At 34.7% G+C, this 24,555-nt stretch overlaps 4 protein-coding genes across 7 annotated transcripts in view; 2 read left to right on the top strand and 2 right to left on the bottom strand.

The window, feature by feature from the left end:
- The window catches only part of LOC108738619 (acid sphingomyelinase-like phosphodiesterase 3b), a 231,299-nt gene that overhangs the window by 83,603 nt on the left and 123,141 nt on the right, over positions 1-24,555 (top strand). The gene's annotated exons all lie outside the window — the stretch shown is intronic.
- Positions 23-5,950, bottom strand: LOC108738630 (TATA-binding protein-associated factor 2N). The gene is made up of 4 exons (XM_018472133.2): positions 5,741-5,950; positions 4,264-4,688; positions 3,059-3,670; positions 23-902 (listed from the first exon to the last, which is right to left on the bottom strand). The coding sequence occupies exons 1-4, from the start codon at positions 5,741-5,743 to the stop codon at positions 734-736; spliced, it is 1,209 nt and encodes a 402-aa protein (XP_018327635.1). The 5' UTR covers positions 5,744-5,950; the 3' UTR covers positions 23-733.
- LOC108738625 (sodium- and chloride-dependent glycine transporter 1-like) lies at positions 6,764-10,894 on the top strand. Of its 2 annotated transcripts, none has more exons than XM_018472121.1 (6): positions 6,764-7,017; positions 8,160-8,319; positions 8,378-8,656; positions 9,110-10,260; positions 10,318-10,473; positions 10,550-10,894. In XM_018472121.1, the coding sequence occupies exons 1-6, from the start codon at positions 6,946-6,948 to the stop codon at positions 10,646-10,648; spliced, it is 1,917 nt and encodes a 638-aa protein (XP_018327623.1). In that variant the 5' UTR covers positions 6,764-6,945; the 3' UTR covers positions 10,649-10,894. The 2 variants fall into 2 exon arrangements, with proteins under 2 accessions (XP_018327623.1, XP_018327624.1); XM_018472122.1 differs by having other exon boundaries at positions 6,940-7,021.
- LOC108738627 (4-coumarate--CoA ligase 1) lies at positions 10,861-13,601 on the bottom strand. 3 transcript variants are annotated; one of them, XM_018472127.1, is made up of 7 exons: positions 13,396-13,601; positions 13,039-13,249; positions 12,662-12,983; positions 12,232-12,549; positions 11,305-11,662; positions 11,088-11,253; positions 10,861-11,020 (listed from the first exon to the last, which is right to left on the bottom strand). In XM_018472127.1, exons 1-7 carry the CDS (start codon positions 13,516-13,518, stop codon positions 10,908-10,910), a joined length of 1,611 nt encoding a protein of 536 aa, XP_018327629.1. In that variant the 5' UTR covers positions 13,519-13,601; the 3' UTR covers positions 10,861-10,907. The 3 variants fall into 3 exon arrangements, with proteins under 3 accessions (XP_018327629.1, XP_018327628.1, XP_018327630.1); XM_018472126.1 differs by having other exon boundaries at positions 11,088-11,662; XM_018472128.1 differs by having other exon boundaries at positions 10,891-11,016; positions 11,088-11,662; positions 13,396-13,600.

Below are 24,555 nucleotides of genomic sequence, written 5' to 3'. Positions count from 1 at the left end.
AAATACAAAAATTCAATATGAAAACCTTAACTACCACCTCTTCACGGTTGAAGCAATTATTTACGCGAATTATGAAGAATAGTAGTTGATGATGCTTTCAATAATTTTATTCTAACAGTAATTTACGTAGTACACATTTCAATTGTATTGTCCATTCGATGTTTTATAGATATCAGGGTCAAAACTACTTTTTTCAATTGTTTATTGTGTTGATTATAGACATGATATGTTCTAATAACTAAGTAATCAGGTAATACAGAAACACCCTGCAATAGACATAATATAATGTCAACAGTAATAAGATTTGGGTTTTTAATGTTTATTGTGTTCAAAATAATGCAAATAAACCACTTATTAATATAGATATACATAAATAAAAAGGTTTATTGTAAAGAAATGAGTTAAGTATAAGTTTATTAAAGTTTACAACGTTTTGATTTAAAGATTAATTATTTAAATAACTATATGATGTATGATATGGATGTAATACAAAGGATTAAATAAAATAATACTGAGATTCCCAATTATTTCCAAATTCAACATTAGAAATAGTAAAGTCTATGTGAAGCACTTTGTCCAAAACGTTTAGTTCTTATTTAATTTGTTTTTTTTTTTTAATAAAAATTAATTCTGATGGACTATTTATCAATCACTCTTTCGTTAATCTATAACACTAGTAAATATTATATATTTATATACAAATACACTAGAAAATTGTAGATAACAGAATCAATTAGCTATCACTTTTCTTATTATTCATATTTTCGTCGTTATTATTATTGTTGGCAGTACTGGTGGTATCGTTACTTTTATGGTTTGAAACCAAAGAAGTTGAAGACTCGTCTCTATCATGTAAATAGCTTGTTCGTCTTCTGTATCCTTCATCATCCTGTTGCCACCTCCTAATGAAATTTGAAAAATATAATTTAATATTTATTCGATGTATCTCTTCATCGGCATTACATGAGTTAGTGTGTTTCTGCTTTTAAACTAATAAAAAATTGCAATCTACAGGGTGTCACCCAAATAGTGATATCCTTTGGACAGAGGGTGATACAATAAAAAGATTATTTCAGTATCAAAAACTTATTGGTTCTAATTTTATCTCAAATCAAATAATCAATTTAAAAGTAATGTTGTATTTGATTTGTAATTGATAATAACTAATAGAACCTAAAGACTGATGCTTTAATTTATGAGTTCAATGACTTGAAAAAATTGGATAACTGGGTTTAAGATATCAATAAAACAATTGAAAAAACAAAAAGAATCTAGCCAAAACTTCAACTTCATCAATCAACTCTCGTACTTCTATGTGGAAGGTCACAATGGTACGGTTATACCAACTTTTGAACTTTGAACTTTAACGTCTCATTATTTTTACTTTTAATTAATTATGAAAAATTATAAAAAAGAGGAGTATTTTTCGATTAATTTTGTATCATTTGATGTGAGATATGATGAGAAACCAATAAATTATTTGACTTTGAAGTGAACCATTCTTGATCTACTAATTTACCATCTGTAAATTTTATAAGGGTCAATACTTAGACATGGGGCATGTTCAATAAGTGTTGCCAAAGTTGAGCAATGATAAAAAAATATCTTGCACGTTTTAGAATAAACTGGAATTTGACTCTGCTGAAGTTTTTGAAGACAAAAATTTTTAATTGGATTATTTGCGAAATCCGTAAATCCAATTGTTCGCTTTTGCTCTTATGTTAGAAAACAATAAAAACAATGTCATCAACCTGTACAAGCACACCGGAAACTGAAAGTTAAAAGTGAAATTCTAAAATCTGGAAATCTATTTCTGAAAGGTCATTACACCTGAAAATTATGTGTAAATTGTGACGACGAATGACTTTTTTGGCACTAATATGTTCAACCAATTCATTTATTTAAAATCTTTTGTAAGCAATTCATATTGCAACAATAGCCAACACCTGATTTTATTATTGCGAAGTAATTAATAGTAAATTTACATAATGATCGGTTTAAAAATTTGCCGTAAAGGATAAATTTGTTAAGGTCAAGGATGATGATGTCGCATTCACAACAGATTGCACATGAAAACACACAAAATACTAAAACAATTACAATTGTACGCATGAGAATTTTTAACATATTAGGTAGATACAAAAAACAAAACGTTCATTTTAACGCTTTTCCTGCTTCATCACCTTGAAAGAACGAAACGTCAACATTAGAATGAATCGAATTCCACATTTAAAAATTACTTAATATCCATTCAGGTTATAAATCAACAACATAATATATTTATAACAAAGTAAAAGATTAATTATATTTAGAAGTTAATGCCTTTGTGGTACGAACAAAATGATTCTTGAATTAAATCGATTGTCCGATCAATTCTGCGATTTGTCTGAACTAAATTACTTATGAACCTCGTTCTTATTGCTCGTTTTAAGAAGTAAGTACATAATCTAAACCTTCCACACAGAAATAACGAAAAAACCTAATGATTTGCGTTTTGCTTCATGTATTACAGTTTCCAAAATAATGTAAATAAGATAATGGCTCTCGGAGTCCGAATAGACTTGATGCATGTCACTACAGAATAGAAGTGAAGTAGCACGTGACCGAACGTATCCGGTTGCCACCGGAAACGACTACGTAAATTATGAAAAATATCTACTTTTTTTTTAATATTCGCGGCATAGGTACGCTGTTCAACGGTAACGTTTTATGTCTAATTGAAAACAACAATTATTAAGTACGAAACCCTTGTGGACATCAGGGTCAAAAACATTTTTTATAATGATTTTATAATTAGGCAGATGGTTTATCATAACGGTTTTTGTTCAATTTGAACAGGCGCATAAAAAAAATGATTAATCTATTATGATATGGACATTGGAGATTATTTACAGCTATAATAATGATAATACATCTGACATCGCTTAGATGCACCTAATAACTTTCTCTAACACAATAAGTGAAATATCCGGAAGTAACCGTTTCAAATTGATTACCGGTTTTCCAATATATTCGTCAAATTTAACCTCGATGGTTTTAGTTGAATACCTTCACATACCTTCCCCCGTTTCCACCTCCACCTGACCCGTAAGGCCACCTTCCAGCATATCCAGAATCGTACTCAGGTTTTCCAGTAGCAAAATAGTATCCTCTGCCTCGATTGTCCCACCCGGAGCTTCCCCTAGTTGTGTCGTCCCAAGGTCTGAATCCGCCCCTGTCGTAATCACCCCCACCGCCTCCCCTGCTATCATAATCGTCATATTCTCTACCTCCTCCATATCGTTTGTAGCCATCACCATCGTCTCCTCCATAGTTCCTGTATCCACTCCTGTTGCTGTCATAGTTTCTGCCTTGGTCGTAATCGGCATAACCATAACCACCCCTGTCGTGACCGGCACGATCGTAGCCACCCTTGTAATAGTTGCCACGATCGTACTCTTGTCCACCCCGGTCATAACCGTGGTCATATGGGTCTCTATTTCGGTCGTAAGAGGCTCGATCTTGACCGTAATAGCTGTTATCACTTCCCCGAGGGTAATCGTCCCTGTCGTAACCTCCGCCTCTACCACTCGGTGGATACCCGCCACTGTCGTAGCCTCCCCTGTATCCTCCACGATCGTACCCACCACCATCCCCGTAATAACCATCCCTATCGTACGAATCGTCGTATCTGAAAATTGATTGAGAAATTGTTAGATTTTGACAACCAATTGTGTAGATCTTGATGTTCCCGACGTTCTTCTTTGGGGAGGGTCACATGAATTACTATTTGAAGATTTAGGGGAACACAAAACCACTAAACATACAAGATGTTTTATAGAATATCACTTTATCAAATCCGTTCATAGATTCATGCGATATATTTTTATTTTTTGAATAAAAATACATAAGTAGATAATAGCAAAGATTAGCAAATTTAGTACCAGAATATGTCTGAATTGTTTTTGACTTTTCGGTCAGCAAAATTGAATATGATATTATATCCCTGGGACTCAAGCATTCTCCTTGCTGTGTTATGGATTACTACTCAAAAGGTATCACCTGGAATAGATGCCAGAATGTACCTCCTGAATGAAAAACAATAAAAGCAGAGTAATGGCTATCGAAACCTAATTCCTAAAACAAGAACATTGTGTTCATTGTCAGTAAATAATTTAACGTGATTTCGAACTTGTTACTTCTCATCAGGACGCCATATAGCAAAGCATTCCGTATAAGTTGCTGTTGTTTGTTTATGCGAGTGATAAGTGTAACAAAACGTACCTGTCGTAGTAGTCAGGCCGTCGGTTATTGTCCCGCCTTCTGTCGTAATAGTCCCTGTCGTATCTCTTGTCAAAGCCCTCAGACCCATAGTCCCTTCCGTAGTGGTCGTAACCCCCTCCACCTCCGTATCTTTCCCTGGAATCTCTGAATGACGGTGGAGGGTTGTAGTAGACGCATTTTATGCATCGTTTTTCCAAATTGCTTTGACCGTTGTCGTATCTCGTTTCGGCCGAGTTTTCCGGTTTGATGTTTCCCGCGCCGGACGAATCGACGCTGTATCGGTTCCCTCTGCGTCCGCCGTTGGAACGGCCAGATCTTGCGGACACCAAAGCGCTGTCGTTGAACGATTGCTTTATGGTCGCTGAATCCGATATGACGAATAGATAAAAGAATACCAGGGGCGTTGTTGCTCTTATAATGAACGTCTGAAAATTAAATCAGAGGAAGTTCGCCATGAATATTTATGTTTATCGGGACAATGGCGTTATGTTCTTTCTGTTGTTTCTATTTTTTGTTTTCTTTCATCAAGACAGGCAGAACAAGTACTCGTTATAGGCATTGTTTAGCGACCAGCTTTGGATACCTGTTGTTGTTATTATTATTACCTAGTTGATGCTTTACAACTTTGTTCTTGTTAGGCTTTTTTGTCTGCTTTGAATGGAGCGTAATTATAATGGTACATGTCAGATGTAATAGTACTCGAGTTGATGAATTTTAAATGATTTTTTATCTCAGAAGGATGTCAACTTCATGAGATAATAGAGTGAAAATGTTTAAAAATTTTGAAGTTTCAATAAATAAAATTTTAGGTATTGTGACTCGCGTTCATGTCCTAAATAATTGTCAAATATCATCGACGACCACATAAAACTAAAACTAATTTTTCTATCCCTCGGGAACAGTAGTTTTTTTGTGGATAAAGTGTACTCTATGTTTTTTCCTGTAACACTGACAATGTATGTACAAAATTTCATGATGATAAGTTAAGTAATTAAAACGTGAAATGACAACATACAAACAAACAAATTCACTTTTCCATTTAAAATATTAGCAAGGATTACTTAGTTATATCTAACTGCCAGGATGCACACAAGAATTCATAGATTAAGGCAGGTAATCTTTTGATTTATTTCTTTATAATAAGTTTACTTAATTTTGACTTTGATGTTGTTTTTTCTAATTATTATATCTTTATTTGTTTTTGCCTTTCCTTTAATGTTTGGAGATGTTTTTATCAATTTGTTGTGAAATTTCGGCGTAAAACTTTTTATCTTGAAAGACAGATTATCATTTCTTATTTTACTACTCGCAAAATGTAATTCTTACGGATATTATTTCACCACTGAATTACCCCATAATAGTTTGAAATTTTAAATGCTGTGCTAAAGTTTTGAGTAATTCTGCATGTCCTTTATCCCAAATAGAATTGTTAAATGTTGAAAAAAAGAATCAAAATTTTAATTTATACTTTACTTACCATATTGGGATAGATATGCAAATGGATTGACGTTTTGATCACCCGCGACTACATAAACGTTCAACAAACCAACGGATATAGAATGAAAAAAATTAGTAAAGCGTCAATGAGCGCAAGTATTCGCGGCACAGGTGCCTGGGGGACTAGTGTTGATTCACTCATCATAACCAGGTTTTATGCTTCTTTTGACCTTCGGTAGCTGGTGGTCGGTCGACCAAGGAGAACCTCGTATGTCATAGTCATCGTCCATCCGAAAGATACATAACTTGTCGACTTGTTTCGGACACTTTTTGTCAAAATCCATCACTGTACCTCGGCTTGTTTGTTGCTACATTAATGTAATTGCCCATCAGCTATTATTCTGACCACACTACCAGAAAAAGAATGACGACTTAAACAGTTCAAGAACGTAATTTCGCAAGCAGTTTTGTCTATCGTCATTCTTCTTTATTACAGAATACAGACCCATCGTATGCAAACGAGACTTTCTGATGCAATATCATTAATGAAGTCAATTTTTGACTTACGAAGATTTAACTGTAATAATTTGGTTAAAGAAGGAAAATAACTTTAATTCAAACTAGTTCTTCAGAGATTGTTACAGAAATGAATACAGGGGATGTCCATGAATCGGGAAATTCCTTGGCTAGTTTTTCCGCTAAAAGGCATCAATAACGACCAGTACTGAAAACATTTTCTTCAATCTAAAATATCACATTTGTTTTGATACCTATAATTTCGTTATTTCTCACTAAAACAATTCTTAATAATTAAATAATAAGAAAAGTATGCAGGAGTTGTAATATTGTGTTTAGCCAAACTGTTTTTACAGCTGTTAGTTTATTCTTTTCCAGTGTGTTTAATTAATAATATTATCGATTACACCTTACATAAAACTAACTCTTTTTCCATATATCTTGGAGATTCTATAGAAAGATAAGATATTGACACATTACGTACGAAATATGAACATAAACACATAAATCCATTTTAACGAAGCAATTGCAGTTATCAAGCGAACCGTGTACGCCTAAGTATTTGTTTAAATATAAGTGAACCACATTTAAAGATTGATTACAAAAATTTATATAGATACCTAAGTAGATATATCTACAGCTTTTAGCATATTTATTCATTCAAAAAAGGTTTTATTTTACCACTATCGAGCTCGTTCGTTTTGTATCTTTTGTGAATAAATTACATGAATGGCTATTGAAAAGTTAGAAAATAATTTTCAAAAAGCGGACCAATTTAAAGTAACACTCCAGGATGTCAAAGTAAGTTAGTATCTTTTTATACGTAACTTAGTTTAATTCATCTACATTCACCTACATATTAAAACAAAAATACATAACTGCAATTTGATATATGAAAATGCATCAATGTACTTCAACGAAATCAAAATTATAACTTAAATTATAGCCTTTATTTTAATATTAATTGATGACGCAGTAGGTGTATTTTGAAACATTTTAGAATAAATTAAAGAAAAGAAAATTGCTTTTTTATGTTTCAAACATAAAAAAGCAATTTTCTTTCCTTTATTTTAACTTGTCCTGGCGCCTCTACCAAAATTTTGATTGACATTTTTAAATGATTACTAACAATGCTTCTGTATCTCCATGAATGTTTTAATTATGACATTAAAACGTTAGTTAACAATACACATTAACTAAAAAATAGTAATTAATAACTAGATACTTCTTTAGATGGTCAGTTTGAAAATGTGTTGGTGTTCTCAGCCGAATTCTTCAAGAAGATGTCTTTGAAAGTATTACTAAATATTTAATTAATTATTTCTGCGTGCTATTTTGTGGTTTGTTCGTGGATAATAGTGAGTTTTACCTAAAAAAAGTTAGTTTAATGAGAAAAACATCTTCAAACCTTCTTTATAGTTGCATTAATATAATTGTAAAGTTTTCTGTATGTTGGGTAGTCTGTATATTATACGTATAACAAATCGTAGTTTACTTACAAAAAATATATAAATTAGCATCCCTTACTGCATCTACATGGACAAATATAACTTTTAGATGAAAATTCATTAATCTACTTCCAGGAAATCCGAGTTATAGCTTAATTACAGCCTTTGTTTTTAATTGACCCGGCGCATCCACTAAAAGTTTTAATACATTTGCACACCTTCATGAATGGATTATTTCTGATATTAAAACAATACTTTGCAAGATTAACCGACAAATTAATCAACAAATGTTGAATTTGATTCTTCTTGCGTTATTTTTAAAAAAACTGAATTAACACAATAACAGAAACTTTTGATGGATTACTTTAACTTTTCATTGGCTAATATTTTATAATAACCTACTAGAAGTTTACAACGATATTTTTGTGTTAAATTGGAAAAACATTTGCAATCAGTCTTAATTCGAAATTAATAACGTATTATTTATTACGGTAGAAAAATGGTGTGGAAGATACAAGGTCCAAAGAACTTCCCGAAATAATAGAAAGAGCTAGTTGGGGTAAACCATTAGAATTTATTATGTCCTGCTTGTGTTACGCCATAGGACTGGGAAATGTTTGGAGGTTTCCATATTTATGCTATAAAAATGGCGGAGGTACGAAATCCGCAAGAAAATATAATTCACACTGGAATTTATTTTTGAAATATTTCAGGGGCCTTCTTGGTGGCTTATTGTATTATGTTGATCGTAATGGGAATGCCGATATTTTTGCTAGAACTTTCTCTGGGACAATATACAGGGGTCGGTCCTGATCAAGTATTCAAAAGGATAGCGCCCTTATTTTCCGGACTGGGATATTGTTGTTTGGTCGTAATCTATTTAATTACCGTTTATTACATGGTCATTATTGGCTGGACGATATTCTACTTTATTGAATCGTTTAATGCCGAATTGGGATGGGGTTCGTGTCAGCACAGCTTCAATACTAAAGGTATTTGCTAATTATAACTACCCCTGAGTATTTTGCGTTAATTTTATGACGTGACAACGTCTTATAATTCGATGGAGCCGGCTGCTCGCACGAAAAAACATGACTCATTCGGCGTTACCTCGCCCTGAGGCGTTCCATTTAAGGCTTGAAGTAAAAGCGAGAGCGCGGAACGAGCGACAAAGAGGCACAATCGGCCTCCGCGTTCGGCAGCGTTCGACATCTGTCTCTCTCCTACTTGAGTGAGCGATGCGTCCGCGTGGACAGCTGCTATACAATAATACATTTCCATTTACCTCCTTCTCTGTATCCATACAAAATATCTATCAAACAAATAAAATTAAAATTTTCTTTTGAAAAATGAAACCATTCCATCAGTATTTTCTTATGACGTTGTCACGTTCAACTATCGTCAATAAACCGACTATACAGACAACCGATTTTTTTATTCTACAGTATGCTTCAGTGCCGTTGAAGAAGCAAAATGTAACAGCTCGGAGATCTTTTACAATTTTACGTGCTACCCGGTCTTAAATATTTGTCAAGAGGGTGGTTACAAAACCAGCATCAACAGAACTTGTTACAACGAAGATGGTTCTTCTATAAGGGTAACAGCTCTTGTTAATAGAACGTTATCTTCAGAGGAATATTACAATAACTACATTCTGGGATTAGAAGGAGCGTCATGGGACGATTTTGGTTATCTCCGTTGGCAAAATCTCATGTGTCTCGTTGCAGCATGGATAATTGGTTATCTTTGCGTGGCAAAGAGTATTAAGACTTCCGGTAAAGTCGTCTACTTTACCACCATTTTCCCCTACGTGATTCTAACGATTTTGGTGGTAAGGAATGTTACCCTAGATGGCGCAGTTGACGGAATAGTTCTTTATCTGACCCCCCAGTGGGAGAAGCTTTTAGAGGCTGACATGTGGGGAAATGCAGCGTCTCAAACCTTCTACTCATTTGGCATAGCCTGTGGGTCATTAATAACATTAGCTTCGTACAACAAATTCAATACCAATTGCTTGAAAGGCGCTGTGGTTGTAACTGCAGCAAACGCGTTTACATCTGTTTACGCAGGTTTAGCAATTTTTGCTGTGTTAGGATTTTTGGCCAAACAGCTGGACGTTCCGGTAGACGAGGTTGCATCCGATGGGCCTGGTTTGGCTTTCATTGCCTACCCGGAAGCTATTCTACTACTGCCTTTGTGTCAGTTATGGGCCGTGATATTCTTCTTGATGCTTTTTGTCCTCGGAATTGGATGCCAATTCGCTGGATTGGAAGCCGTCAACACCACGATAGTTGACAGATGGCCTAAACTAAGGAATTACCAAGCATACGTCATGTTAGGGATATGCTTCAGTTGTTTTCTTCTTGGAATACCGATGTGTTTCAATGGCGGGATTTATTTATTTACTTTGTTAGAATGGAACACTGCGTCATGGGCGATTTTGCCTATCGGCCTATTGGAGATTGTTTCTGTTTCATGGGTTTATGGGTGTAGGAGGTTTCTGGGACACATGACGTCTATGGGAATGGTCATGAAAGGTTTTACGTATTGGTTTTGGTGGACGTGTTGGGTGATTGTCGCTCCGGTTGCTTGTATTGTAAGTATACAGAACGATGGTGCATTGTGTATGTGTGCTGATGGGAGAATTTTTAAGGCGGTTTGCGTTTTTCAATTGGCCAATTATAAACCTGCGTCGTATGGATCTTACGTGTTTCCAGAATGGGCTGATGCCATAGGGTTGATGATTGGGATTATAACTTTGTTGCCATTACCGATTGTTGCAGTTGTTATGGCTATTCGAGAAAAATATGTAAGTTTCATATTTCAACCGCCTTCACGTTCTTGCGGCTTGGTCTAACTTGTATAATTTACTATATACTTTTTAGAAATTAAAAGAGTGGATAGTGCCTTTAAATACTTGGGGGCCGCAAAATAATAAAAGTATTAGTCAAGAAATATTAACGACTGATAATCAGAGGACTTGAATTGTGAAATAAATACTTACATCAAGAAAAAATACTATTGGAAAGTAGTTAAATGGCATCTAATTCTTTCGGATAAAAAAGGAAGGGTGAATTTGGTCTTTGAAACGAGACATTTGTTATGATAAACATGGAATCTGTTTCTTATTTGTTTAAAATGTACGTTTTTGTACAATAATATTGTAAATGTAACACATGAAAACTATTGTCTTAAATCCATCTTACTATTCTTTATTAAACTACAAAAAATACTCTCATTCTTTTACTTTGCCATTTCTCTTAACGTTTTTCTGAGAACTTTTCCATTTTGACTTTTGGGAAGCTCTTTAACGAATTTCACTCCTCCATGAAGTCTTTTTTGTATCGAAACTCTGTCTGAAAAAATGTTTACAACCAATTTTCGATTTAGAATATTATTTCACTCTAATTTTCTTACGCTTACCGGCTACAAAATCGCTAATATCTTTTTCTGTTACTGAACAATTTTCATCCTTTACCACAAACGCGGTTGGAAGTTCTCCTACTCTATCATCGGTTATTCCAACCACAGCCGCTTCTACCACCGACGGATGAGAATTTAAAATACTTTCTAATTCCGAGGGTGCGACCTTAAACAAAAAACTAGTTACCTTCTGTATAGTTTGATAACGGAGAAGTACTTGGAATCCTTTATATTTGATAAGTTCTTTCAGTCTATCAACAATATGAAGGGCACCGTGTTCATCGAAGTATCCAATATCCCCGGTTTTCCAAAACCCTTCATTGTCAAAACTGGCTTTTGTTTCTGCTTCGTTTTTAATATATCCTTTCATTATACCAGGCCCTTTAACGCGGATCTCTCCTGTCTCTCCCCTTTTGAGGGCTTCCCCCGTCTTTAAGTGGCACACTTTTGCTGAATAACCATGCACCAGAACACCGCAACCCCCTATATCGGATCTCGACAACAACTGCATGGTACAACCACCTGCTAGCTCTGTTGCTCCATATATTTGGCAGACTCTCTTAAGATTTTTCAGCCTAAAACATTTATTTAATTCTTTAAATCACATACATCCTAAACAACTCCCTCTCAGGTTCTTTTGGGATTTACTATGAGATACAAATTAATTAATATCACTAATTCTTGTTGACAATGTTAAATGGAACAAGATGTTAAATATACTTAAAAATATAGGGATGAGTTACAGATATAGAAGCTGGGGCTGCATCGTAGAGAACTAAATATTAGGGAGGGAGTCAGACAGGGATGCACACTATCACCGCTGCTTTTTAATTTATACATCGAAGACACGATCAACATCATCAAAAGCAGTACAACTGTGGAGGTAGATATAGAGGAGCAAAAGATTAGTATACTTAGATTTGCAAATGATATAGCAGTATTAGCATCCAGCAAGGAGGACTTAGAGATAACTTTAAATAAAATGGAAGCAATATTGACAAAACAGTATTGTATGAAAATAAATGTAAAACAAAAATACTGGTATGCAAGGGACTGACGACCTTATGATGACGATGATGATGAATTATTCTGTAATCAGAGAAGTTTTTCCTAATTTCCACGTAGTATCTACTTAGAACACTACCTTTTTTTTAAACCATCTTCGATTTCCTTGTCTAGTTTGTATCCACTTGAATAAATATAGTTTAAAGAGTCCAAATTATACTGTGGTACCAAATCACCTTTGGCTATAAATTGTAGAACAGTTGGTACCAAAGATAAGAATCTTATTTTGTATTTCTCAATAGTTTCCAAGAACAATTGAGGCTTGAATGCGTTTAGGACTACAGTTAAGCAATTTGAGTAAATGGCAAGGATTGTACCGAGTGTTCCTACTATGTGGTACATCGGTAACAAAATTAAGCTGGTCACATCGGACGAAATTTCTGCATAGACCGGATCACTATAGCAGAAGAAAAATGTTATTGTTAAGGACACCTAAAGGTGTATTATTATTTAATAATAATTTAATAGACTCTCCGCATTGAAGCATTTAGTTGACTTCTATCACTTACTACATGTATATAATAGAGCCCCTGATATTTTTATGAGTTATTTCCACCCCTTTAGGGAACCCAGTAGAGCCTGAAGAGCACAGAATTATTGCTGTATCGTTTTCCACGTCTATGTCGATTGGTTTGAAATTATTTACGTCAACCTTTGTTTGTTCCAAAACTTCCCCGATACTTGGAATTTGGTCATACGACGATTCAGTTAAGACAATAACTTTCTGTACTGATTCTACAGATTTTGATACTTGTTTGATCGACTTTAAGGCTTCCTTTGAACAGAAAATTAATTTTGGATCGGCCAGATTGAGAAGACGATGAAGTTCACCTTAAAATATATTTCGTTTCATAATTTAATTGAAATTGTAAATGAGAAATCATACCAATTGTATAAACAGGATTGATCACATTTACGACAATTCCAGTAGCGAAACCGGCCAAAAATATAACTGGATACCACAGATTGTTATCAGATACAATTGTCATCACGTCTCCTTTCTTTAAATTCATACCACTTTCCAAAAATTTACACAATTTGATCGATTTTTCCATTAGATCTCCGTTGGTCATGCATTCGCCAGTAAGTCCATTTATCTACAATGAATTTACAACATTTATTCTATAATTTGAATTCGATTCGCAGAACTAAGGGCAACAACAAGTACAAAGTACCTAATCTTGATATAAAGTTACATAAAATAACGTTCTTCACTTCATCTAATATTTCGTTAGTTACTTACAAATATCGCTTTATCCTTGTTTGAAGATTTTATAACGTCAAGTAAAAGTTTTCCCAGTGACTCTGTAGGGATGGTGGAGTTATCTTTTGGTCCACGTATGATAAGATCTGAGTCGGTATCCATTTTGTACACTTTGTATTACACGTAATGAAAGACTAAGTAACTTACAGTTAGTGCATGAGAATTTGCTATCAAAAAGCCGTGACTTGCGGCTGATTTAAATGCAACATAGAAACAAATCAAACAAATTTAAAACGACTTGTTGAAAACGTTTCCTTGTTTATGTAAATTTTGTTTATCGAAAAGTGCATTTAGTTTAATAGCTCACTGCATTAAAACAATAAAATTCTACAGAATTGACTGATAAAACATTAGGCTTTGTACTGTAATTATATACAAAGACTTCCGAATAAATAAAGTGTTGTTTTACTGATTCTTAACAAAAGTAATGACTGCTACTAATTAAAAATAGAATTTAACAGAATTCCAGATAGATTAAAAGTTGTTTTTAAAAAAGTTTATTGGATAACAAATAATTTATTGATCCTTTAAACTCCTCAAAATCTGTCATAGAGGCTCCATCCTTTGAAATTTGGTAGCTTGCAGAATTATCCTTGGCTAGGAAGAGAACGAATCGGCAGATCAATAAAAACTTTTTACCTCCAACGTGTAGGTGCCGCTTTAAAACATTTCAGGCTTTGAAACATATTTAGGTACTTAAATACTAATTTTGTATAGTTTTTTTATTTCACAAATGCCTTTTTGAACCCTCCCTAACTATATTGTCGACTACCATTTAGAAAATCAAATCAAAATCTAGCGAATATCCTTTAATTAACTGTGGTGTATACATATTATCGATCATAATTGTTGTGCTGCATTCAGAACGTATCTTTGAAAGTTTATTCCATTCTGTCTGTCTGTATTAAGAACACGATATTAAACTTGCTTCATTCAGTATATTCGGAAGTTAAAGTTTGGCGTGGCTTATTCTGCAGCATCTTAATTATATTAGCATTTCGCATTGTTCGCAGTTAATGACTTCCTTGCTTTATTACGTACTCCTTCGAAATAGCATCTTAGATGTAAACTTCTGCTGTATCTTCCGATATATTTATTGTTATTATTCAACTTTCGATAGTTTCAAAAGTTTCGCAATGTCTACACAAACCGCCGATAATACGAAACTTTGTAATTTAAACTGCACTCTCTAAATAGAATAAGATTTTATGCGAATTACATTGAGGCCATTCAAATATAAATGTCGTTGAATCGTTAAGTGTTTTGTAAATTACGTGAATATGTTGATGTAGACCTTAAATGAAAATTGTACTTTGAGTTAGTGTAATTTTTGTGATAATAGCGCTTAGGCAACAATACGTGACAATTTCGACAGTGTAATATTTAAATTAAGGTGCTTAAATAACACCTTTTTTGTTACCTTCCCGATAAGTATATGTTGATTGGAATCATTAGTGACGTTGGTAATTCGTCAAAGGTAATTCCAAAGAATCGAGAAATAAAAGAAAATTTTTACGTGGATGAAACCGAGACATTTCGGATATTGGGATCCGTCAAATGGGCATACACCATCTGATGGCAAAATTTATAACTCGAATGAGGGAAAAATTTACATAGGAACTGTGCACGCAAATTGTAAAATTGTTTATTAAAATAATAAAACACCTTAAAAAAGTAAAAAAGAATTGATGATGGAGTCGACGAAGTCTTCCTCTAAAGTTAAATCAAATAAAAAGTTAATATGTTCAGTGAAAAGCTGCAATAGCACTTCAGACATAGATCTTAACTCTTCACCTACATTAACTACTTTCCAATAAAAACTAACCGTTTTATATATGTAAAAAATATATTCGGAAAATTAGAGAAAAAAGTAAACTAATAGAAGCTTGGATGAAAGCAGTAGGTATCAAAGAAGTGAATTCCGGAATAAAAATTTGTTCACGTCATTTTAATGCACATGATTATATTTCAGCAAGTATTTACCATCAGCCATAACCTTAATATTTAAAACTAGAATCATACTAAAATTATAAAGTGAGAAATTATTTATTCCTGTGTAATTGATTTAACACAATTCTAATGATACGATATAAGTATTTTGAGGTTAAGAACCTACCTGCTGCAATACAACAAAGTTGCAATAATGTGTTTGCAACGTTCTCTTAAATCGGCTTTGCACGTGCAAGTCATTGATATGATATTGCTTAAATCACCCAGAATCACCTCACCAATTATATAACGTGAATCACTTTTTAAATCCGAAGTTTGTAAAAAGTAGGCAGTAAACTTGACGGAATTTGAAGGCTAGCTTCCGGATTTGTTATTTCCGAATTTTATAATGTGATTGGCATTAAAAACACGCTCACCTTCAACGAAATTTCCTTTCCGAGGCTTTGTGTCAGCCCAATCACATATTGTGTCAATACTTATCATTTTATAGTAATCTAAAAACTTGGAAATTGCACGGTACACTACAGGAACTACGATAAATTTTCCCTAATCGGCGCCATGTTTTTAGGCTCCTCCCATTTGACGAATCCTAATAGTTGGGACATTAAAAATTGGCATAGTCTTAATTTAACTTAACTTATTAATAGGCTAGAGCGGTTGCTGACAGAACGCAATAGGGAATATCGTAAACATAGAAAAGAGATGTCAAGTAGGAATTGCAGCGAACACTAATAAAGAAAATGAATAACATTACACCAATTAATGTGTAACAGAGAGAGGTGCAGACAAGCAGAATTTGAGCATTAGATTTCTCTTTAGTGAGCTACAGATATATATGGCATTCGAGGTAATTTTTACACCAAGCTTGCTTTAACTGTTACGATCATGTAATTGGAAAAATGGGCCACTTTTCATCACATATGGTTCTGGTTCCTATGTATAAAATCTCTTCCGCGTATGTTTTTCTGCAAGCGCTTTCTAATGCCAGAACAATTCCTGCGGGAGTAAAAGATGTTTCACTGGATGCATCTCGTTAAGAATGAAAAAGGCCTGAAGGCTGTGTGCATTCGATACAGTGAATCTGCATTTCCGTTTTCCACTTGCTTTGCTTTGTTAATACTTTATAACAACAGCCTTAGCGGTGGAAACGTTAAGTGATAAGTGCTGCCAACGTTACCCATCCACGGTTTGGCTTTTGTCCAATTCCTGCACCACCGGATACTGCAACTAAAGTCTCGTGCAAGCCTCTCCTCGCTTTTCACTCCACTATGTGTGCCACATATTCGAAAAATAGCTTCCATAAATAATAACATGCACTACGTCAACCATCATAAACCACTCAAACATAATATACCGATGAGGATTGTACTACTACTTCTAATCATTATACACAATCATTCCTTAGTTTTATTTCTTATCTTGATTCCTGATCTTTGTTCTTCTAAAGCTATATTTTGCAGAGATCTGATCCTAAACCCAAAACCGTGATCAAAATCAAAATCAAAATCATTCTTTACTTTTATTTCTTATCTTGATTCCTGATCTTTGTTCTTCTAAAGTTTTATTTTGTAGAGATCTGATCCTAAACCCAAAAACTCAAAACTATAAAATCATTAAGCATTAAGTTCAAGATCAAGGCTGTTAAAATTTTTGATTTTGTAGAATTGTTGCTACTTAATGTAGAACAGTTCTACTAGTGCTTCTACGAATGAGAGAAAGGGTTGAAGCATGAAGGATGTGATTAAGACCAAGGCCTTTTCATTAATCGACTGGAGAACACTAAATAAAGCTGCTTCTAAATCCATAGTTTACTACGAAAGTCGAATCCTAAGTGTAAGACCACAATCAATATTAAATTTGAAGCCTTTGGCTTATGACCAATGTCCAATTCGGTTTCCCTTAAAATGCTGATCATATTTTTGATCTAGTGATGAATGTAATAATGCTATGGCAGTTATACGAGGGTGGATTGATAAGTTTCCGGCCTAACCAAGAGATGACGCCACTAGGCCTACCTTGAGGTGACATTCTATAGTACCATCCTTGGATAGCTTGTAGCTATAGTTTCAGCCCGATCTCCTTGCTAGTGTAGGTTTGACAGCACGCTGAACAAGACGCCTCTGTGGTTTTCGTAAAAATGGAAAAGCAGGAAAATCGTGCTGTCATCAAATACTTTTATTTGAAGGGGTTAACGCCGAAGGAAATTAAAAAAGAGATGGACTCAACACTGGGGACATCCTCCCCGTCATATTCAACCGTTAAGCAGTGGGTTTCCGAGTTTAAAAAGGGTCGTGTGAGCACCTCTGATGGGCCTCGCTCAGGACGCCCCGTTGAGGTCACAACTCCAGATATGATCGAAAAAATTCATCAAATAGTGCTGGGAGACCGCAGATTGAAAGTGCGTGAGATAGCTGAGACCTGTAAGATGTCATATGAACGTGTGCAACATATTTTGCACCAACATTTGCATATGGAAAAGCTCTGTGCAAGATGGGTGCCGCGTTTGCTAACAGTCGACCAAAAATTGATTCGAAAAAACATTTCTACCGCAAATTTGTCATTGTATAAGCGTAATCCAAGCGAATTTTTGCGTCGATTCGTAACCGTTGACGAAACGTGGGTCCACCACTACACTCCTGAAACCAAAGAACAGTCTAAACAGTGGATTGGACCAGGGGAACCAACTCCAAAGAAGGCAAAAACAATTTTTTCGGCGAACAAGGTTATGGCTACTGTTTTTTGGGATGCAAGAGGTATTATATACATTGATTACCTTGCAAAGGGTAATACTATCACTGGTCAATACTACGCAGACTTATTGCAACGTTTGAGCCACGAGGTGAAAATTAAACGACCTCATCTGGCGAAGAAAAAAATCTTGTTTCATCACGATAACGCACCAGCGCACACGTCAATCGTTGCGACGGCTAAAATCAACGATCTAAAGTTTGAATTGATGCCGCACCCTCCTTACTCTCCAGACCTAGCCCCGAGTGACTATTTTCTGTTCCCTAATCTCAAAAAATGGCTTGGCGGTAAGAGATTTGCGGACAATGAAGAAGTAATCGAAGCTGTAAATGGTTATTTTGAGGAGCTTGACGAATCAGTCTATAGAGATGGCATTAATAGACTGGAACACCGCTATGAGAAATGTATCAGCCTTGGAGGAGATTATGTTGAGAAATAAAAAAAAAAAATTTTTAAAAACCTTGTTTTTCTTGGTCAGGCCGGAAACTTATCAATCCACCCTCGTACCAATACTTTTAAATGAGAGAAGACTTAAAGGACGAGATTGAGACCAAGGTCTTTTTATGAATCTATTGGAGAACACCAAATCCAACTGAATTACAATTAATTCTTTGGCTTAAGACCAACATCCAATACTAATACTTTGGAATGAGAGAGAAGACTTAAGGACCAGATTAAGGCCCAAATTTTTCCAAAGTCAAAATTCAAAGATAATTTTTTTCTCAAATCGACCGTAGAATATGTTAATCCAAAGAGCTACTTTAGTAAAGCTTCCAAGCTTGATTTATGGAAGGGATTTATTGATGGTCCATCGAATAGCAATCCATTAAGAAAGTCAAGTGTGTTGCAGCCATTGTTTACAGATTAATCTTACGATTTACATCTCTAATGCGAAAATTATAAGTTGAGACACTTCCCCGTGGCAACGGCTAACATTATGTAAATGTATTCGACACAATTTGAAGTTTGCTTTGCAAATGTTTACACACCAGCTCAAAGGAAGATCTTTGTGGCGAAACTAGTTAAAATCAAGGTTCTGTCTCAGATTTATATGGTTTACGAATACCAAAAAGCATTAAGGAAACAACGTGGGATGAGAAACAACAATGTGAAGTAATATTTACGCTAATTTCATCCTTTTGTACGTATTATTTGATTTATTAGAAGCTTTCATCTCTTTTGTATTTCTATTATACTTGCTCGAACGGATGAAACAAAATCCAGAAAAGATAAGGCTAAGTAAAGTCAGGAGGTCTCAAAAAACGTAAGTCTTACCTTTCGTTTTAGAGGTCTACGAACGGTGCATAGTGTTTCTGATGACAATGTTGTTGTAAGGATATTTTACCATCATCGTGCATAAGGCCGTCAGTCATAAAACTGATTAGACAAACACTTCAACTCTTTCCTATCCTGAGCTAAATCTTTGCATTTCCCTAAACTACAACAGTTTTTTAAAATTAAATTAAAGACATTCTAGGCTAAGTAACAATTAAAACAATTAAAGAATTGATAATTGTTAATGTGTTTAACAGTTCCATCCAATATTAAAAGCAGATTGTTCAGATTTTGGGTAAACAAGCATGAATCCAAACCTGCCTGACCTAAACAAATGTTATCATCATCATAAGACTAGTTGGAGACGCGTTTTTACTCATTCTTACCCTGAGCTAATCTTCGCATTTCTCTAAAACTATAACATCCTACATCCTTAACTATTTGTGAACAGTAATCCAATCCAGGGCTACCCCTCCTCCTCTTAGCTCTTCTTTGTCTGTTTTCCTACTCTTTTTAATATCTCTTCATCGGTATCCTCATCATTCGCCTGTAGCACCACTACATTTGGATTTAAGAAAAAATACAATTAAGACATAAATTGAGGCTAAAACAAAATCTTCATACCAAACCAAAGACGGTCAGTGTATTGATAAATGCTCCCTGTACATTGTTCGTACTTGCAGACTAAGTCCAGTTAGTTAAAAAGCCTTCGCAAAGGACTTGAAAGATAAATACCAAGGTACATGGTCAAAACATACTGTAAAGTAATAGGTATTGGTGTTCTCATTACCAATCAATAATATTGATAATCCTACTTCTAAATGTATATAGCGAAGAAACCAATACCTTAATTATAAAGACTTAAGTCAAGATAAAAATCAGACTTAAGTTCATGGATGAAGGCCACGATTGCTAAAATTTTGGGCTAATTTTTACAATATATACTAAGTATAGGAACAAGCTAATCATTATAATAATTCCTTAAGAATATTAAGCGAAACTACAGTCAAGATCAAGCCTTTAGTTTGTAGAACAAGACAAGACTTTTGTTGTGTTCTTTAAAGCAGCTTATTGTTGTAATAAATTTTTAAAGACGCTTCTGATAACATTTCTTTTATACGACTTAAGTTTTGCCATATCCTTAAATAAATATGAGAATATAATGATATCTCTTAGTAATATCCTTCTGGGGAAATCAAATTACATTATTCGTTGTGACAAGTTAAAGAAAAATGCAGCCGGAGGGTCAAATTTCACCGGCAAATTACGTTGTTCAACTTTGTAAAGTTCGCGGAAGTTTCAATAAGGCGTATAAGGTAACCACTTTGGGACAACTTTCTTACTCTTAATTCAATAAGGAGAATGACGACTCAACACGGCGGTTAACTTAATTATAGAAACATCTATATACTTACGTATGTGTACACTAACGAATAAATTGCTCTTTGCGCTTGAAGTTTTACTCCTTTTCTATTTCTCCAGTTATTCTCGTAACTCGGAAGTGAAATATTTTATAGAGTAAAGTACGTAATACTTAAAATGAAGATGAAGACAGAAAAGTTAAATTCTCTAAAAAACTTAGGTTGGATCGTGATGGGGATAGTTCCAAGTGCTACGTACTATCGTCCAGATTTAGATGGGTTAAGGGCAGTAACTTTTGACAATATTTAGTGGATGCGCCGAGCATCATCGTACATAAGATCATCAGTGCTAAAACTGATTAGACAAGCACTTCAACTCTTTCCTATCCTGAGCTAAACCTTCGCATTTCCATAAACTAGAACATTTCACTCAAGTTTTTGAAAATTAAATTGAAGACTTTATAGGCTGAGAAACAAATAAAACAATTAAAGAATTGATAATTGTTAATATACTTAACAATTCCATTCAATATTAAAAGCAGAGTGTTCACATTTTGGGTAAACCAACATGAATACAAACCTGGCTGACCTAAACAAATATCAAAATCATCGGAAAACGGGTTGGACACGTACTTCTACTCTTTCTTACCCTAAGCGAATCTTCGCATTTCCCTAAACTAGAACATTTCACTCAAGTTTTTGAAAATTAAATCGAAGACTTTATAGGTTCAGAAACAAATAAAACAATTAAAGAATTGATAATTGTTAATATACTTAACAATTTCATTCAATATTAAAAGCAGAGTGTTCAGGTTTTGGGTAAACCAGCATAAATACAAACCTGCCTGACCTAAACAAATATCAAAATCATCAAAAAACGGGTTGGACACGTACTTCTACTCTTTCTTACCCTGAGCTAACCTTCGCATTTCCCTAAAACTAGAACATCATATAATCCTTAACTATTTGCGAACAATAATGTAATCTAGGGCTACCCCTTCTCCTCGTAGCTCCCGTTTGTCTGTTCCTACTCTTTTTAATATCTCTTCATCGGTATCCTCATCATTCGCCTGTACCACCACTACATTTAGAACGCTTCTAACCTTTTCATTTCCGCTGAAGGTTCACTTTTCGCACCCGTACAGCGCCGTGCTTCACACATACATCATATACTAGCATATTTATTTAGAAAAATCAATTTGTATGATTCGCTTTCGTTTGATACTGATGTTCTTCATTCTTTTAGATTTCTTAGTTGTTCCACATTCGGTAGGCAGCATTAATTCTTCTATTTTTTGAGCTTTCTGATTCGAAATTTAGTAACATAATATCTACATATGCGTACATACATCGTGTATATGTCTATATGTATATGTTGAAAGCATTTCTTTGCCCAACTTTTATCTCTATCGCATCAACTGGTAAACCATCCATTTGAAAAGTTTCCAGTCTTTTGGCACATTGGATACGCGCCAGACTATAAGGCACTAGTAGTCGTCGTCTTCGACTTAGGCGTCGGTGACACCGTCGGCGTCGTTGTGCCCTTTTTCTTCTTTTTATTCTTCATTGGTGCGACGAATATTTGCATATGTCGAACCGGTTCCCGCGTATTGATTGGCAACCCTAGCATGCAAGCGCTTCTGTAATACGTCGTGGAACGAATACCAACGTTTTACTGTACTGATAATCGTTTTCTACAAAAATACAAGGATATTATGCAAAAAAAAACTGATGTTCACACAATTCAGTGAATGATCACTATTCATTTGTAAGTCTCTAGTGCTACTACCGCAAGTAATTCACTCCACAGGCTCAATGGGAGGTCAAAGCAGCACGGGTAATTAAATGAAATTTTTGAAATATTTGTGATTCCAAATTAAATTTTACCTTAAGGTTAGTTAAGTATATACTGAATCACGTAGACTTTCATCCCAAAAAAACATTTCATGTATTGGTTGTCACCGCATTGAATTTGTAGATTCGTTTTTTATTGGTTTTAGCCCATTTTTCAATTAAAAAATTATTTTTTTTAATAAAGCCGTCACTATCTTATAAAGAATTAAACGAGGAACAAAAAATGTCTAGTACAATTTTATTCTTGGAGGCTTCGATTTTGAGTTATTTACATAAATATGCCGAAAAGAATCTTTTTTTCGGTCACTTTTTGCGTTCTCCATACGGCATTAAATTGTGAGCTTATATCACTTAGGAAAAAAAGAAGTTGGATTTCAAAACGCAAACTTAAGAGCTTCTACGAATGTGCCTAACAGTGAGTCCTAATTACAATAAAGTACCTGTGGCGACGTCTCCTAATGATAGTTTGGATGGAACGGGAACATGTGCTTGAGTAATATTCAGAATAGAAGAGAGGCGAACGGGGTATTGGGGGAGGGTGTCGAGTCAGAAACGTTCTGACAATTGCCGGTATAATGACGGTGATTTGGAGTCTTGCGGAACAAATTATGGGTCGCTATATGCAAATTTAACTAGAAGATTTAGACTGCCGCCAACAACATTCGCAATTCAAACTAACTTCAACTCAGCGAACTGAGTTATTACTTTTTATTTCGACTATATCTGCTGTCTAATGATATCGGGAATTTACGGTGATTTCGGGGGGACGAGAACGCTCGATAAGAGGAAAGTGGAACGGCGTTACGAAATCAAGAGAGAATTGCTGCTCGAAATTACTTTATCTTTAACAATTCCGAATCTTTTGTCTGACAGAAATCCCAACAACGAACTTTTCTGCAAAGCACTTTAGGAAATGATGGACACTTTATATTTTGCGAAATTTGCTAAATGCTCTGCTATTAGGCTTTCTTACAAGAACCTTGAAAGAAAATTACAATCAAGTTTTCGGAAATTAAATCAAAGATATTGAGCCGCAAATAAAAAATTAAACAATCGATAAACGCTGAAATACAAACTTAAAAGCAAAGTGTTTCGAGATTTTAGATCAACCAGCGCAAATACAAACTTGCAATTGGTATCTACAAAGAAATACTAAAATAAAACTTTAAATAAAATGGAAGCGGTATTGATAAAATAGTATTGTATGAAAATAAATAAAAGTGATACAAAAATACTAGTATGCAAGGGAAGAAAAAGTAGGGAAAGAGTGAATATAAAGATAGGAGACGAAAAATTAGAAGAAGTGGTTGGTTTTAGATATCTAGGAAGTTAGATAAGTCAGGACGGAAGGAGTAGTAGGGATATAAAGCAGAGGATAGCGCAGGGTCGTGTCGCCTTTAATAAAGAGAAGTCACTTCTATGCTCGCGAACAATTAATTTAGAAATTCGAAAAAGGTTGTTAAAGGGGTAGATATGTTTGGAGCGCGGCGCTGTATGGGTGCGAAACATGAACGGTGGGCTCGAGGGACAAAAAAGGTTAGAAGCGTTCGAAATGTGGGTAGAATAGGTTAGAAATGAAGAGGTATTAGAAAGAATAGGAGAACAGAGGACTCTATGGAAGTCAATAAGAAATAAGCTCGATAGGTTAGTGGGACACATTCTCAGGCATGAAGGTCTAGTCAGAAACACGAGTTAGGAGGAGTAGAGGTATACCTAGATTAGATTACTATTCGTAAATAGTTACAGTCCACTTTAATTTGTTAGAATTGTGACCTTGAAGAAATCTGCGCGAAGATAGAAAGACTACACACTAGGCGTGAGCAAGACAGAAATAGTTGGAACAAGCTTGAACGAGCAGAGCTCTCGATGGGCGGTCTTAGGAGATCGGCTAGAACTGTACAGTACTAGACGAAAATGTTTAGCAATTTCTTAAAACAAAAATGTATATAAA

This window comes from Agrilus planipennis, unplaced genomic scaffold, assembly GCF_000699045.2.
Source record: "Agrilus planipennis isolate EAB-ADULT unplaced genomic scaffold, Apla_2.0 scaffold135, whole genome shotgun sequence".
In the NCBI taxonomy this organism is placed as follows: domain Eukaryota; kingdom Metazoa; phylum Arthropoda; class Insecta; order Coleoptera; family Buprestidae; genus Agrilus; species Agrilus planipennis.
This window is presented reverse-complemented; position numbering and strand designations above follow the sequence as displayed.

Bases quoted from the DNA above. Each gene is read 5' to 3' on its own strand.
- LOC108738630 (XM_018472133.2), bottom strand. The intron at 3,671-4,263 runs GTACGTTTTGTT...ATCAATTTTCAG, and splicing joins CGGCCTGACTACTACGACAG to ATACGACGATTCGTACGATA. The intron at 903-3,058 runs GTATGTGAAGGT...AAATTTCATTAG, and splicing joins GGAGGTGGAAACGGGGGAAG to GAGGTGGCAACAGGATGATG.
- LOC108738627 (XM_018472126.1), bottom strand. From the start codon at position 13,518: ATGGATACCGACTCAGATCTTATCATACGTGGACCAAAAGATAACTCC. The intron at 12,550-12,661 runs GTAAGTGATAGA...CTTCTGCTATAG, and splicing joins GGCTCTATTATATACATGTA to TGATCCGGTCTATGCAGAAA. The intron at 11,021-11,087 runs GTAAGCGTAAGA...ACATTTTTTCAG, and splicing joins TATTAGCGATTTTGTAGCCG to ACAGAGTTTCGATACAAAAA.
- LOC108738625 (XM_018472121.1), top strand. From the start codon at position 6,946: ATGGCTATTGAAAAGTTAGAAAATAATTTTCAAAAAGCGGACCAATTT. The intron at 7,018-8,159 runs GTAAGTTAGTAT...TTATTACGGTAG, and splicing joins TAACACTCCAGGATGTCAAA to AAAAATGGTGTGGAAGATAC. The intron at 8,657-9,109 runs GTATTTGCTAAT...TTTATTCTACAG, and splicing joins GCACAGCTTCAATACTAAAG to TATGCTTCAGTGCCGTTGAA.